Source organism: Abrus precatorius, unplaced genomic scaffold (genome assembly GCF_003935025.1).
Source record: "Abrus precatorius isolate BTA unplaced genomic scaffold, Abrus_2018 Scaffold4, whole genome shotgun sequence".
Taxonomy (NCBI): domain Eukaryota; kingdom Viridiplantae; phylum Streptophyta; class Magnoliopsida; order Fabales; family Fabaceae; genus Abrus; species Abrus precatorius.
The window spans coordinates 13,641,900-13,658,782 of NW_020874384.1; the positions used below are offsets into that span (position 1 = coordinate 13,641,900).

General features: G+C 25.2%; 1 protein-coding gene across 2 annotated transcripts; it reads right to left on the reverse strand.

Moving 5' to 3' along the window:
- Positions 1-441: 441 nt before the first annotated feature.
- Positions 442-7,388, reverse strand: LOC113865716 (7-deoxyloganetin glucosyltransferase-like). Of its 2 annotated transcripts, XM_027500440.1 has the most exons (3): positions 7,359-7,388; positions 1,498-1,984; positions 442-1,385 (listed from the first exon to the last, which is right to left on the reverse strand). In XM_027500440.1, exons 1-3 carry the CDS (start codon positions 7,386-7,388, stop codon positions 442-444), a joined length of 1,461 nt encoding a protein of 486 aa, XP_027356241.1. The 2 variants fall into 2 exon arrangements, with proteins under 2 accessions (XP_027356241.1, XP_027356242.1); XM_027500441.1 differs by lacking the exon at positions 7,359-7,388 and having other exon boundaries at positions 1,498-1,996.
- Between the last annotated feature and the right edge of the window lie 9,495 nt (positions 7,389-16,883).

Below are 16,883 nucleotides of genomic sequence, written 5' to 3' on the forward strand. Positions count from 1 at the left end.
TTTGCTCTTTTCATTTGAAAGTTATATGTAATGATTGATGTCATATCTTAAAATTTTAAAAATTAAAAATAAAATTTGAATTAATGAAATCTATTTTAAAAATAATTTTATTAAATAGTGTAAAATTAATTAAAATTTACTTATATTTTACATCATGATTCCTTAAGTTTTGTTTACTTATTTTTAAGATAAGAAAGAGTACAGTTTAATTATATAAATACAATTTCCTTACTTGTCAAATATAACACATGTTTATTATATTAATACGTTTCATTAATTTATTTAATAATTAGTGCATATTTAACGTAGATTTCAATTTAAATAATTGAATTTCGGCTTAACTACTGAAATGTAAAGCAGTTTCTTTACTAATTTAGACGAATCCACATTTCAAAAACATAGACATCCCATGAAAGGGTTAGAGAGGTGCTAATCTAAAAACTAGTTCTTAGCAATTTTGCCCTTAAGAACATGGCCAACCATGTTGTCCATATTAACAAAAGAAGATCCGTGTGGACTAGAAGCAGCATATTTTGCCAATTTCTTCCACTCCAAAGCCCTAGCTTTCATCTTTTGACCCTTTTGCCTCTCCATCAATTCCCTTACAAGTCCTTCAATTTTCTCCCTCTTAACATCATCTATCTCCAACCCAACACCCCATTCCTTGCAACAAAACCTACAATTGGTTTGCTGCTCCGCAAAGAAAGGCCAACACAACATTGGAACCCCTTCACACACACTCTCCAAGGTTGAATTCCAACCACAATGTGTCAAGAAACCTCCAACAGCATGGTGACCCAAAACTTCTTGGGGACACCAACTTAACAACATGCCTCTATTTCTAGTCTCTTTCAAAAACTCCAAGGGTAAAATTGAGTTTTCCCCTGCAACAAGATCAGGCCTAATGACCCACAAAAAGGTCTTGTTACTATTGGCAAGTCCCCAAGCTAACTCAACCAATTGGTCACTTGTCATAACCGTGATACTCCCAAAGTTCACATAAATCACCGAATTTGGTTCCTTTGAGTTAAGCCATTCTAGACATTGTGACTCTTCTTTCCATAGGTTGGACCCAATTGTTTTCAAGTCCTCATTAGTGACAGCATTATTTAAGAGTAGATTCAAGGGACCAATGGAGTAGATGGGTGGTAACAAAATGGATGAAAATGCGTCCAAAACGTTGTGTTCTAAGGCATCGAACGTGTTCACAATAATTGCTGAAGCTTTTTGAGCTCTCTCGCACTCCCCTTGTATGAAATCCATCATGAATTCTTGTGGGTTTGTGGTTCTTATGAAGCTAGGCACGTCCTTTAGTTGGATTTCTTTGATGCCTGGTACCCAATCGATGGAGGTATCCAAATACCCATTTGTCATGTAACTTGATTCTACACGTCAAGCTCACAATTTATTATTATTCATTTTTGTGTTTCTTATGGTCCACGTAGCAAGGTGTGAAAATAGAGCCATGTTAATATATTGTAAAGAGAATGAATTTACCTTTGAGGGGTGTGAAGCCCAATTGAACGAGTCGGCGATATTGCATGTAACACATGAAGCCACACGCGCTTGTGGTCCAGAAAAGTACCTCAGGAATGCCTAATTCTTTGGCAGCATCCAAAGTGAAGCTCATGGCACCGTCAGAAACTATGCAAGTCACGGGAGGGACATCTAAGCAATTATTCAGTTTGAAAAAGAGGTTTCTGAAAGGAGTTAAGCAAGTCCTTTTCGTAGACTCGCACAGGGAACTTATATCCTGTGTTGCATCCCCATCAGGCTCTGGTAGACCATCAGGGATGGCCACAAAGCTAAATGATGAGACCCCATTGAGTAAATTAGGACCTCTCGATTTTAGAAGGCGTTTGTGGTTATACTCTGTGTTAACAAAGGTTATGTGAAAACCTCTAACATGAAGAAGCTTTCCTAGTTTGAGCATTGGGTTTATGTGGCCTTGTGCTGGGTATGGAATGCACACAGCATGAGGTTTCTCCATTGTATATTTGATCAATGTAATTTTTTTTTGTAAACTACAGATATCTTTTGCTAGAGTTAGTAGGTAACATTGAATTGTTTATAAATGGGTATATTTTTCAACCCTTTGCTTGTTGTTATTGGATTGAACTCACCCAATTGCTAATGCATGCAAACTTGTCTTCCTTACACCACATTTTATAGGAGAGAGAGGTGGGCTTGATAGAAAAGGATGGGGAAGATCAATAATTCAAAGAGATTAGGCACCGAGTGGGATTAATTGTTTCTACCCAGATTACGTGTTGTGTTCAGATTTTGGCACTTTCATTGTCACAGAATGCAAATAACTTAATATCAATGCTACTGTTTAAACGTGTACACCAATCCTTTTGTTAGTTTTTTACTGTAACATTTTTTATAACTGTTGTCTTACACATTACTTGCAATGTACGAGCATTTTTACTCACTTTAATTTCCGGTAATTATATTAGTTAACGGAAAAAAACTAATATGACAATATTAATTAAAAGGGTTTTGTTAATCAAATGGCTGAGTTTAAATATTTACAAATTAAAAAATTTTATATAAAAAAAAAATACACAGTTATTGTATTGAAGTTATAAAAATATAATAAATATTTTTTTAATAAAATTTTACTATTATTAACTGTTGATTATTGGTTCTTAAAATTGAGGTTAACAAAACTCTAATTAAAATTAAGAATTATTCTTTTCAATACACACTTCTTGCTATTTTGTGTCTTTATAATTACGTAACAGTGTAATTTGCAAAGTTATATTGTTAACATAATTTTTTATAACAAATTTTATAGTATAATTTGTTTTGCATGTCATATAATTCCTTTAATCATAATTTTTTCCTATTTCTTTCTCATTTTGTACAAATTATTAAAAAAATACAATTATCATTTCTCTAATTTTTAAACAAATTTAGTTATTAAAATAGTTTAAGCTTTTAATTAATTTTAAAAGGTGATACCTTTTCTTTTCTAAGATTGGTAATTTCTGATGGTGGTTCATAACATTGGCTTACGAAAATTTTACACACGGTAAGGTTTAAACTAAGACCTTTTGTTAAACAGATGTACCACAAACATGTGAATGCAGAATGTAATAAAGTCTTTTAAAAAAATTGTGAAATTAACAAATGTTCAATAGATCAACATATTCCAAATTTAAGATGTTTATTTGATATATTTTAATGTAAGTTATAACTAGTAAACAGGATTTTATGGTTTTTAATAACTGACGTTTTTAATGAATTATATTTTAGAAATAGGACAATATTTTTATTGGAGTTAGATATATTTCGCTTATAACAGTATACATTCCAAAGTAGGTAAAAAAGAGTTGAGTGTTTACAGATAGGAAAATATATTTGAATATTGATTTTTTATTAATTAAAAATAAATTAAATCACACAAAATTAAGTGTTTAGTGTTTACACAATTAAAAATTTATAGTAATTATTCTTTTTCATCTTATGATCTTGAACACATATATTAGGGATGACAATGGGTAGGGTATGAGTAGGGTACTATAGTACCCATCCCTATACCCATATCTACCCCTATTACCCGCGCATGTCTAAAAAAAAAAAAAGCAGTTATAAAAAAAATATACTTATATAATATTACCGAACAAAGTTTAAGTATAAGTAAAAAATAAATATTTAAAGATCATAAGTGTTAAATGTATCTTAATACATCAACTTTTTAAACTAAAGTACTTAAAAATCAAAAACAAAATTGCACACATAATCTATAAGATCTTGTAAAACAACCAACTCCTAAACTTTATATTCCTGTATTGTCACTCTGCAAGACCTAAAAAAATAACATTAGTTAATTATTTATTGTAAAGTCAAAATGGTATAGTTAGGCTATTTTACCTCTTCATCAGAATCAGACTCTCCAAATGATTGTAAACGTTTATCTTTCAAGTTTACATATTGCTTTAGTCCAGTAATACCAATAGAAACTAAAACATACAAGTACATAATAAGAAAATCAATAATTAAGCTATCAAATTAAAATTAACAAAAATATTTAATTAAATAAATATATTAATAGAGTATTCAATACCTTCATTTTCATGTTTCAGCCAACTTTGTGCGCACATGAGTGCTTCCAAAGTATCCTCATGAAATCGAGAACGATGAGGACTCAACAATTTACCTCCTGTGCTAAAAGCAGACTCTGAAGCAACGGTTGAAATTGGGATGGCCAAAATATCCTTGGCAATTTTTTGCAATATTGGATATTTGATCCCATTTGATTTCCACCACCCAAGGATATCAAAACTAGCACTTCTAGGCAATACCTTCTCTTCCAAGTAGATATCCAACTCAGACTTTGATTGCATATCATTTGTATCTTTAACAAATGAATCATAATCACTTAAAAAATTATTAACATTAAGTATATCCAAATTCATCTCCATCTCATTAAACTTTTCAGCTGAACTTTCTACTATTCCCATGGCTTTAGCTTGATAATCTTCAAACAACAAGTAGCATAATTTTTTCACATTGTTAATTTGAAAAGAAGATGAACTTCCATAGAGCTTGGGAAAGAAGTACTCTAACAACTTTAATTTATATCTTGGATCCAAAAAAATGGCAATTCCCATGATTCCATGTATAACAGACCAATATTTCTCAAATTTGGTTACCATTTTTGTAGCCATATTTCTAATAGCCTCAATTGAACAAATTTGCCATTGTTGTAGAGATAACTTTATTTCACAAACCAATGAGAATAAAATATTTGTTGTAGGATATTGTGTCCCAGAAAACATCTCAGTCACACGATTAAAGACTTCCAACCTACTACAAATTTCTTTAGCAATTTTCCAATCATTTGTTGTAGGGATACATGTATACGTATGCTCTCTTGTTTTTAAATGAATAAAAACATCTTTATAAGCCAATGCAACAACAAGCATGTGATAAGTAGAATTCCATCTTGTTTTGCAATCAAGTACAAGTTTCTTTGTAATGGAAACTTTGATTTGACGTGCTGCTTCCTTAAAGGTTTGTTCTCTTTTAGGTGTAGCTGTCCAAAAAGCAACACTACTTCTAACCTTCTCTATGCCATCTCCAAGAATATTTAAACCATCTTGAGCAATTAAATTGAGAATATGTGCACAACACCTCACATGAAATAATTGACCATCAAGCATAAGAGAAGAACAATCAAGTTTGTTTAGTAACAAACCAACAAGAGAATCATTTGTACTACAATTATCCAAAGTGATGGTAGATAACTTTCTATCAATATTCCAATCTAGCATGCAGTCAACTAACACTTTAGACAGAGCTTCTGCTGTATGTGGACATTCCACATATACAAACCTATTAATGTAAAAATAAATTATATACATATATAAAAAAATATTGAAATAATGCAAATAATTACTAAATGAATATATCATATAATGATCACAAAAATTATACCTCAATATGCGACTTTGCATATCCCAATCATCAGTAATGTAGTGAGCTGTGATAGCCATAAACCCTTTCTTTTGATTGCTAGCTGTCCACATGTCTGTTGTTAAAGCAATTCTACTTCCAATCATCTTTAAGAGTCCCATAGTCTTCAACTTTTCATTCTGATATATTTTAATAATGTCACATTTTATTGTGTTCCGACTAGGAACCTTGAATAAAGGTTGGAGGCCTTCAGAATATGCTCTAAACCCCAAATGGTCTACTATAGAAAGCGGATACTCATGAATTATTATCATAGAAGCAAGATCTCTTCTAGATTGTTCTAGATCAAAGTGATAATTACTTAAATAAGTGGATGATTCATCTACTTTCTTTTGTTCTCTCAATAAGATTGATTGTCTTATATCCTTATATGGCCTCCTCTTACAAGTTTGAAAGTGTTTATGCAAATAATTTGTTCCATCTGATCTTCTACCTGTCAGTTGCTTGTTACAATAATTGCATATAACTTTTTCTTCCCCATTAATAATTTTTTTCTTAAATTGATTCCATACAATCGACATCTTTCTTTTTTTTTCATCATAAGTTGCATCACAATCATCTTCATCCACCGAAATAGGAAGTGTATCAGACTGTGATTGAGATTGACCTCTAATATCAGAATTGTCACTCGGTCCAAAATCATTAAGTATACTTTTAGGAACATTTTCAGGTTGTGTGGGAGTAATGAAAATAATTGGAGAAGAGCTACTTTCAGATTCTTTTGAAGGAGTTACTTCACATACATTTTCCATTTGTTATTACCTATATAAAAGCAAGAACTTAAATAAAAAATCTTATTTAACCCAAGTCAATATAATATAACATAATTTTAATCACTAAATTTCTAAACATTTTGTATGTGTCATATATAAATAATTTTCAAAAAAAAAAATTAATCTCATATCAACTATATAATAATTAAATTATATTAGTTTAGTTAAACGATATAAAATAGTAAATAAATTTTTCTATTAAAAATATGAAAAAAAACTATTTTTATGGTTTACTTTATTGATAAATATATTTTTATGTTAATCTTATAAAATAAATTCGATTAGATAGATTTTTATATATTTAAATATGCATTCTTTTATTTGAGTAACATAAATATTTATATTAAATTTCTCAACCTTTTATTTTGCATAAATTTTTTTTTGAAAATATAGTAGTATAAAATAAAATAAATGACCTATAAAAGAAGTCTAAACTGAGTAAAAAATATAAGACATGAAATTACATAAAATAAATAGTAAAATTTTTATCTTGACCAAAATTTTACAAAAGCATCCACAAAAACTTTCTAACAAATAAAAGTAAGTTAGATTCTTGTTTTTTTAAATTATTAGTTCCTCAATTATAAGTAAAAAATTATTCAAACTAGAATATATGAAATTAGAATAATAAAAATAATTAAAAATATCAATAATAATTATAATAGAGTTTTAGGCTTACTTGTTGAAGACTTGTATTTGTATAAAATTTGTTGTATTTGATCTCTGAATTCTATGAGAAGTGATAGGTTAGATCTTTATGTAAGTCACACTCCTAAAACACAACTCTCGATAGGCAAATTGTGGAGCAACTCATATGATTATATAATTGTCAATGATTATAAAAGAGACCTAGCCAAATATATAAAGTATTAACCCTAATTCTCTCTCATTATGGGCTTTTGACTTAAGGCCTTCCTCACATAAGTAGCATAATAATAATAATAATAATAATAATAATAATAATAATAATAATAATATATGTGGGTATGGGGCGGGTGGGTACTTAGGTACCCATACCCGCCCCCATCCCCATGGAAATTTGCGAGTATTTCTCCATACCCATACCTGTACCCGTACCCGTTTAGCGGGTAAATACCCTACCCGTTGAGGGTAAATTTTACGGGTACCCATCGGGTACTTTACCCATTGTCATCCCTAACATATATCACTATTTGTTATACTTCTTCTTCAACCATGATCTTTGAAATTAAATTTGTAATTATTTATTATGTATATTGACAATATATTGACTTTTTTTTCATGCCCTCATGATAATATTTTTAAAAGATATCTCCAATATTATTATTTAACACCTATTTTACATATAAAAGGAAACTAAATTAATTTATAAGAGTAAGCAAAATGACATATTTGAAAATTAAAAAGATCGATATTTTATATACATATTTTTTAAATTAGATAGAAAAGGTTGTGATTTGCTCCTTCCAAATAACTTATACCATATTCTAGCAGCATGTAGATATATATACTTTGTTAAGATTACCCATTAGAAACTTTTTATAACTTTTTGTGATATTAATTAGTAAAAAGAACAATTTATACATGCTTATTCTATTTGTAGTAGGTTGAAAGGCATCTTTAGAGATTTTCTTTAATTATGAAAAATTATTACATAATATTAATTCGAATATTTTTACTAAATTCAAATTGTAGGAAGCTTCAATTTTTAAAAAATATCGTAAAATGAATATTGTTTTGATTGAAAAATTAATTTAACAATCATTAAATTACAAGAATAAATTATTGACTCAAATTATTATCTATAAATAATTAAAATAACATCCTAAAATTATATATTTTTTTTAAAATTTAATTTTTAAACAATTTTAAGATACAAAATATCTTACTAAATTATTATATTCAAATTTATTTGGTACTTTTAAGTGATATTAAATTTAATATATTTAATATTTATTAATACACTATTTATGTTATATAATATTTTTTTAATTTTAAGTTTAAAAAATTTATTCATGCTTGAAATATCATGGGTTGTTTACATTGTTTCATAAGTATTATGTGCGTAATAGGTTATTAGCATTCATGAAAATTTATATGCTGATGGATTTAATTTATTTCAATATTTACAATATTAAATAATAAAATAAATAAAGTAGTTACTAATTAAAAAAGAAAATATGTCAAAGTAAGATGATGAACTGATTTTTTAAAAATAAAATATATTTACCTTAATTTTATTTATATGTTATTGAATAATATTTTTTAAGTAACAACTATAAATAATTAAGATTATTTTAGAAATTTTTAACCTATAAACATTGAAAACTTCAAGTATAAGGTTTAGTTGCCTTAGACTGCCTTGATTAGAATACATTTAATTTGTTAAATATTTAGTGAAATAATTATTTATAAATTTTTAATATTAAGAGCTTATATATAAAGTTTGTTCGGTAGGAATGGTCGACACCATCTTAGAGAGGGATGCGTATGGTAAAGATTAGGAACAGTTCTTTTCTTGGAATTGGAGATGCTTAAAAAAGGAGTATTTTATTTAAAATATTGATGATAAAAATCAAAATAATAATAATTTGAAGAATAAAATTTAAAAAATAATTCTATATTAACAATATAAAATGATTGTTATTTTGATAAAAATAAAATTAATAAAAAAATATTTTTTAAAGTCGGAAAATATATGGTTCACGACATCATCAAAAGGAACAAACGACACATGTTCGATGTTGCTGCATTAAAACATCTCTCACGTGTGTCACATACCCTAATTAGCGCCGCATAGTTAGCCAATTCGCACTACATCTATTAGTAATGTCTTCGTATGCAAACAGAAGAAACACAATTTGGAAATATTTTTTTATTTAAAGAAAAATTGACATTTTCTAAAGTTTATATACACGTGTGTCACATTCATTGATTTTCCATATATACACACGACTTAATGCTTAATTATATGTAAGGATGAAAATAGGTTATATTAATTAGGCTAAATTTTGTATAAATAAATTTGATCTATTTAATAATTTTAAAATTAAAATTTAATTTATTATTTGTTATAGGCTTTTTATTAAGCCTAACCTAACCTTTTTAAAAGTTTGATTTGTGTTATTAGTCTCTTTAATAGTAAAATTTGTATTAAAATATTCAATAAATTATTAAACTTCTTTATAAATAAGTTGTTAAACCATTTAAATAGGTATGTTTTTTTTTTTAAATTTATAAGAATTATATCTAAATAAACTATCAAAGAGTATGCAGTAGAAACTTTCTTTAACTATTACAAAAAGTATTAGAATTTTTATTTTATTATTTTAAAATTTAATTGATTTAATATATTATTATATTATAATTTTTATATAAAATTATTTAATATATTATTATAAATTTTAAATAGACTTTTTTTAAGTTCAAGTTTAACCTATTTTATTAATTAAATAGATTAAATCAGGCTAAACTTTAAAAATATTAGGCCCTAAGCTTCTGTTAAATGATCTATCTTATTTCTATCTTAATGATATATAATTAGTTTTAAAAAAAAGGTTAGCATGAATGAATATACAATTACATTGTGTAAATTTAGTCATACAAAATTGTATCATTTACAAGAAATAATTTTATTTAAATTAGAAAAATCTATTATATAATAGAACTAACTTATATAGCAAGATTTTTTTACATTCGCAAAATTTAAATTAAGAAAAATCAAATAGGTTTATTTTGCATAATAAAAATTATAAATTTGAGATTATAAAATTTTGAGACTTTGTAAATTATTATTTTTTAAATAAGAACTCCCTTTACATGAATTCATTTTGATTAAAAGGATGTTTAATAGACTTTAGTATTACTATTAGTAATTATTGAACATTTTAACTGAATAATATTTATTTTAAGATAGTACTCTTAAAAATAAATTATACATTTAAAAATTTTAATTTTTATACATATAAAATAAATATTAACAAAATATTTAAAATTTATATAAAATAATGAGGTACCTTTTTTTAGAAAGTGTTAGAAAATGTTTTTTTTTATTGAACACGTATAAAATAATGAGGTGCTTGTAAAAATATATATTAATAATTGCATAAATTAATTATTCTTGCTGTATTACAATTTATGATTAAATCACAGTATATTTAAATTAATTTCATATAAAGTTTAAACTGGTGAACTATCCACGTAAAGATTTTTATATTATTAGCCAATTAAAATATATCGTAGATATAATTGTATATTTTAATTATTACAAAAATTGACAATTTTTTATATGATAATCCTTGATCAGGTAATATTGTAAAAAAGACAATTAAATAAAATTCATATAACAAAACTTTAATTTTAATGCAATAATATGGGACAGAATTAAGATTTGAAACTTGACGTGTAAACATATGAAATATATTCATATTCATATTCTAATTACTTTCTATCATATATAAATGTTATTTATAGTAATTTGATATGAAATTATATGGTTTTTAAATTATAAATTAATTATCGTATAATCCAGTGCTGACTTAATGATGATATGATAGAAACAAATGAAAGATTTATAGTTTAATTATGAAAATTTAACATAAATTATATAAATAATAAATATAAATAAATGTTTGTATAATAAACTACTTTCTTATCAGATTTTTTACCTTTATTGGTGACAATTTGACATAAAAATATATATCAGCTATAGATTATGAATTATTATCTTATATTAATGCTCCATCAGCGAGAAGGAGAAAAAATCAAATAATTTTTTTAATAATTTTAATTAAAGTAATTTAACATAAAATATATCAAATAAATTTTGTCATCATATTTAAGTAATCTTAAATGTGTTACTTATCAAAGACGATAATTTCGGATAAAAATACATGAGATATATATCATTTAAATGTAGTAACTTGATATAAAATTCATCACGATTCCTCAACAATCTTAAGAAAAGAAATCTTCAATGAAAACCCATTAAGTTTTACTATAAATTGCACTAAGCACAGTAGTAAGAAGACACTATCAGAAACAAAAAGAATTAGAAAAATAAACGCTAGGAGGGAAAACCATTCTATTTATTTCTAAGGTAATATTAATATTTGTATACCTTTTCACTTTCCAAGGTTGTTCTTAACCTTTGTCTCCCTTCTTGCATGCTTGCATTATTGAGATGTTTAAGAGAACAAACGTTTGCTTTCTCTTGTTATTTTTTATTGTAATAAATAATTGTACCAATATATAGGAATTAGCTAGAGTAGTTTATTATTGAAGTGGTGTATGATACTCGAATCATTGTGGTTAGAATTAAGATAAGATTATTAAATTAATAAATCAAAATAATGGGTTTAATTCAATTTTTTATTTTAGTAGATTTGTTAAAACCAATACACAATTCTAGAGGCATTTTTCTCTTCTGAAATAATATTATTACAACTATTTTTTCTTTACAGCCAATTATTTGACTTCATAACATTCACATTGAGTTATATACTGTCTTATTTAATATTATTATTGTTTGTCAACATTTAAATTTGGATAATGCAGAATCTAATTCAAAGGAACCCAATAGAAGAAGGAATGGATCCAAACCAAAATTTCCAGAGCTGCAAAAAGAAAACCTTCTGTAGTATATTTCATTGCTTTGGCAATGAAGAAAAAAATGACTCTTCAAACTCTAACAAGCACTACTCAAACTCTCACCATCATTATCAAATGGTAAGTTATGAATAATTTGTATCAAAACAATGATTCAATGTTCTATAATGTTAGATGAGGATATCAAAACAATAAAAAGATGTATGAGACTCAGATCATTGATTTTAGTTAGAATTATTATCAATTTTTTGATTAACAACTAACTTAGTTTGTGTAGTTAAGTTTTTCATATTTGTCAATTTGTTAGAACCAATAAAAATTCTAGTGGCTTTTTCTCCTTTGAAATAACATTATTATAACTATTTTTTCTTTACAGCCAACTATTTGACTTTCTAACACTTATATCAAGTTATATAGTATGTATTATTGAATCTTATTGTTGTTTGTTGAAATTTGAATTTGGCTAATGCAGTATGAAAATAAAAGGACTCATGCAAACTCAAATTCCACAAAGCAAAATCTCCATATCCGCAAAAAGAAATCATGCATGTGTCTTTGCTTTGGCAATGGAAACAAAAAAAAAGAGCATTGTCAAACGGTAATTAGCTATGATTATTTTGGGAGTATTCCAAACTATGATCCAAGGATGGACAGCGTTAGACAAGCTTATGAAGGAGATTTAGCAGAAGTTTTGCATAAGGCAACCCAATGTTTCAGTGATGAAAATCCACAAGCTTGCACCATCATGTGACTCTTAGATTATGATGCTGATCGGAGCTGCAGGTTGTTATCAATGTAGACATCTTATTTTACTTTTATTAAGATATTAATTTTTGAAGTAATTTATTTTATTAAAGTAATATATATTTAGTAAGTTAGATCTATTGATACTAGATGTCAAATATGTAAGATTGATAATTTAACTATTGAATTTTAGCTGTTGAATATTTTATATTATTTTTATGATTATGCATATCAAATGTTACACAATTTAAACATATATAATTATGTTATAAAAATTTTTATATTTATTTATATTTTAAAAATAAAATACCTATTAAAATAAAATATTGCAATAAAGTATTTATTAATTTTATTTTTTATAAAACTAATTAATCTATATAATAAAAATATTCAAAATAACAGTTGAATTGATAAATCTTAAATTTTATGAAGATCTTAATTTTAGAAGTAATTTATTTTATTAAATTAATATATATTTGTTGAGTTAGATCTATTGATACTAGGTGTTAAATATGATTTTTTATTTTTAATAAAATATTAGATTGATTATTATTTTTGTGATTATGTATATTAAATGTTATACAATTTGAACATATATAAATATGTTATAAAAAAATTTACTGTTTATTTATATTTTAAAAATATAATACTTTTTAAAATAAAGTACTATGATAAGGTATTTATTAATTTTATTTTTATAAAAATAATTATAAAATTGATTTATTTAATAAATTTTTTTAAATTAATAGTTGAATTGATGAAATTCACATTGTATAAAAAATTATTAAATAATATAAGCATCTAAAATAATTTAAATTAATAACATAAATTGAAAGTAAATTTTGTGCTTAGATACAATGCATGTGTTTATTTGTTCAAACTTTATTAATAATATTCTAATAATAATTTTTACCATTTTGTTAATAGACAAATTGTTATAATTTAATAACAATACTAAAATATTTATTCAATACTATGCGAATTCACTTTATATATTGATTTGGATATTACAATTTTAGAACTATTTCAAGTTAAAATAATTTCAAATCAAATAATATTAAAATAATTATATTTTAATATTATTTAATTTTTGATGAATCTATCACATATTTAAAAAATATAATTGGTAATTTAATTTAAAATAGGTGTTCATATTATAATTTCTTTCAAATTTCTGCAAGCATTTTATATGTAAACTACTGTTTTATCACTTCTTTATTGGAAAATACTATTCAATGTTTAATTTATGAATATTAGAAAAATATCTTTATGTATAAATCTACATATAAATTAACATAAGTGCAATGAAGATCTTAAATGAAAGATTCACTTGACTTAAGGTTTACATAATAAAGTTAAAAAAATAAAATGTAACCAAGAACATAAAAGGGGCACGACTATTCATATAAGAGCTATCTAAGAAATATTAGCCACCTTAGCGAAAAGTTGACACCATTACAAACAGAAATGAGAATAGAAACCAAAACTTTAGTGTAAAGTCTCAACTAAAATTTTAAAATATTAAGACTAAAATTAAAATTAACTATAGAAACCAAATATATATTTTAATCTATTATAAATATAAAAGGACCTACCGATGGATTAAATAATTAAAGATTGTTGTCTATAGTTTCTAAAATTTACTAATTTGTTGTATTTTGTTTTTCTGATACAACCAAGCAAGCCTTGGTGAAACTAGACTTCAAACTTAAAAACATTTAATATTAATTACAAAATATATTTTAAATAAATTATAAAATAGAATTGGTGAGGATTCCCTTAAATTATGCACATTCTACAATAGTAAAATCGGTCTATAAAATTGAAAGAAGAACCAACTTGTTAAACCACAGCCTCATACAAGCAACAGAGATACTAATCTAACTATTTAGTAGCCCCATTTATTAAATAATTTTTTAAAAAAAATTAAAGTTGTTGGGATCTAGGACACGAAAAAGGGAAATTTTTTTTTGGCAACAAACATAATATTTGAAATTCAATAAATTTCAAATTAAAGTTACAAAATATTGAAATTTTTGTAAAAAAAGCATTTAATTTCATTAAGATCAGTTCTTAGAGTTAATCTTAAAAATTTAAATTTTTAAATTTTTATTTAAAAAATCCTTTTTACATTTTTTATTTATCAATTTTTAATAAAAATAATTAATTTTAATTTTTAAAATCAATCTTAAAATTGATGTTAACAATTTTCTATTAAATAATTAAAATTTTATTTTTTTATTTAATCATATTTTCCATTCTTAATTTCTTAGTTTACAATATTTACGGGAATAAAAACCCATATTAGTATAATTTTTAGCAATATTTAAAAAATTTTGCTTGAAATTATTTATAACTATTTACAAAATTTATGTTGTTTTCATTTTTAAAAAAAAGTTATAAATTGATTGAGAAAGGAAAAAATTTTTGGTACTATAAATTTCTGCAATTATTTTTACAACCTTAAAAATTAAGAAAAAAGAGAAATAAAATATGTGATAAAATAGATCATCTAACAAAATGAAAAATACATTATAATTTTTTTTTACAAATATCATAACTTTTTTAAAAAATTACTATTATTATTATTATTTATTTTTATTTGTGTAAAAATAGAATAAAATATTTGAGTGTTTACATGCCTCACATTCATTTTAAAATAAAAACAAAAAGTTCTATAAATAGAAAATTGCAAAAAGTGTTCTTTTGAATGTAAGACCAAATGTAGGAATGAAGCTGCTTTTTCTATGCCATGAAGGTCCAAGTCTTGCTTTCTCATGCCAATTAACAATCCAACTTTGAGTTTGAGGATAATATTTTCCTCACTCTAAGTTTGACTTTTGAAGAGCTTTTATATATATATATATATATATATATATTTGTTGAATGTATTAATTAATCAGCATATGATACACCTTTACTTTTTTTCTTTTAAAAATATATTAATTAATAATATTTGTTGAATGTACAAAAAACTCACTAGCTATATTTATGTGAAAACTATTTCCAGCTAAGTTACTAATATGTTGAGACCAATTTTTAAAATAAATTTTAGATTAAAGAATAGGTGAAGAACCAAAAAAAAAAAAAATAATAATAAATTAGACTTTTGTTAATTACGTGTCAAGCTAGAACGTTGATATATGATTTATCATTCTCAAATGGTTTATTCATGAAAGGACCCTATGTGTAACGCAGGTTGTGTGCCACGTAAACTCCTTTCTGAAAGTTAAAATCCTAGTTTCAATTAAATTTGAATTAAATGAATTAATCCCAATTAAGTATAAACTAAACTTTTAATTTTACAATGTTAATTGTATGGTTCCCCTTCTTAAGTGTAGTGTGAGCGCCACTATAAAATCGTATGCATAGTTAAATTACCTTAAGCCGCATGAAACTGCTTTGTTGATTCTTACTTTAAAATAATATTGTCTTCAAAATCTTAACAATTTTTTTATTCTCTAGTCTCATGTACACGTCCATGCATCTCATGTCCATGCATATCATGTGCGGAGGTCAGAGAAGGTTGAGAATATATTTTATCATAAAAAGCTTTGAGAATACGTTTTGATGTTAAAAGAATAATTTATTTTATCAGTAAATTTTTTTCTTAATTTCATTTCTGATTTCTTTGATCATGAAAAATAAATGTATTTTTAAAACGTAATTAATGTTATATACCTCTAGTAAATAACTTATTTGAGAATAAATATAGCAGTTTCACAGTTTTGTATTTCAGCTTCTATATATACATAGATAGATATACATGCATGCATTATAATGCATGGCAGTTTAGAGAGAGAATGTTGAAATGATGTTTTATTATATAGATATTTTTAAAATAAGATGATAATGAATGGGAATATATAAAAATACTTGAGTATTTTCATGTTAAACTACTGAAAATATAGGTGCATCTACTGAATAATAAGAAGTTAATGTAATGACGGATAAGTGGAATCTTCATTCTACTATTAATGATTAGTTTAACCTTTATTTTTAAGGTGTTTACACAATATAAAAGCAAAATGTGCATAATAGAAATTGAAGCAGACTACACACATGCATTTGTGGAATACAACAGTAAAGGTTTGTGTTGTGGGGAAGCCTCAACAGATGTTGGTTGACTGGCAATGAATGACTTGAAAAAGTTGTTTAGCGTTACCAGCCATAAGCAAAAGCATTAAGAAAATATCTCATTAGGCTATTACTCATATCATCAGTTTTAACTCTGCACTTCAGATTTGCAATCGTTTCTTTTTTCCGATTCAATCACTCCCTCATCATATCAATAGC

Coding starts and splice junctions, on each gene's coding strand:
- LOC113865716 (XM_027500440.1), bottom strand. CDS start 7,388: ATGGGTACCCGTAAAATTTACCCTCAACGG. Junction 1,985..7,358: donor GTAAAATTTACCCTCAACGG/GTAGGGTATTTA, acceptor TATACAATGGAG/AAACCTCATGCTGTGTGCAT. Junction 1,386..1,497: donor GGGCTTCACACCCCTCAAAG/GTAAATTCATTC, acceptor CTTGACGTGTAG/AATCAAGTTACATGACAAAT.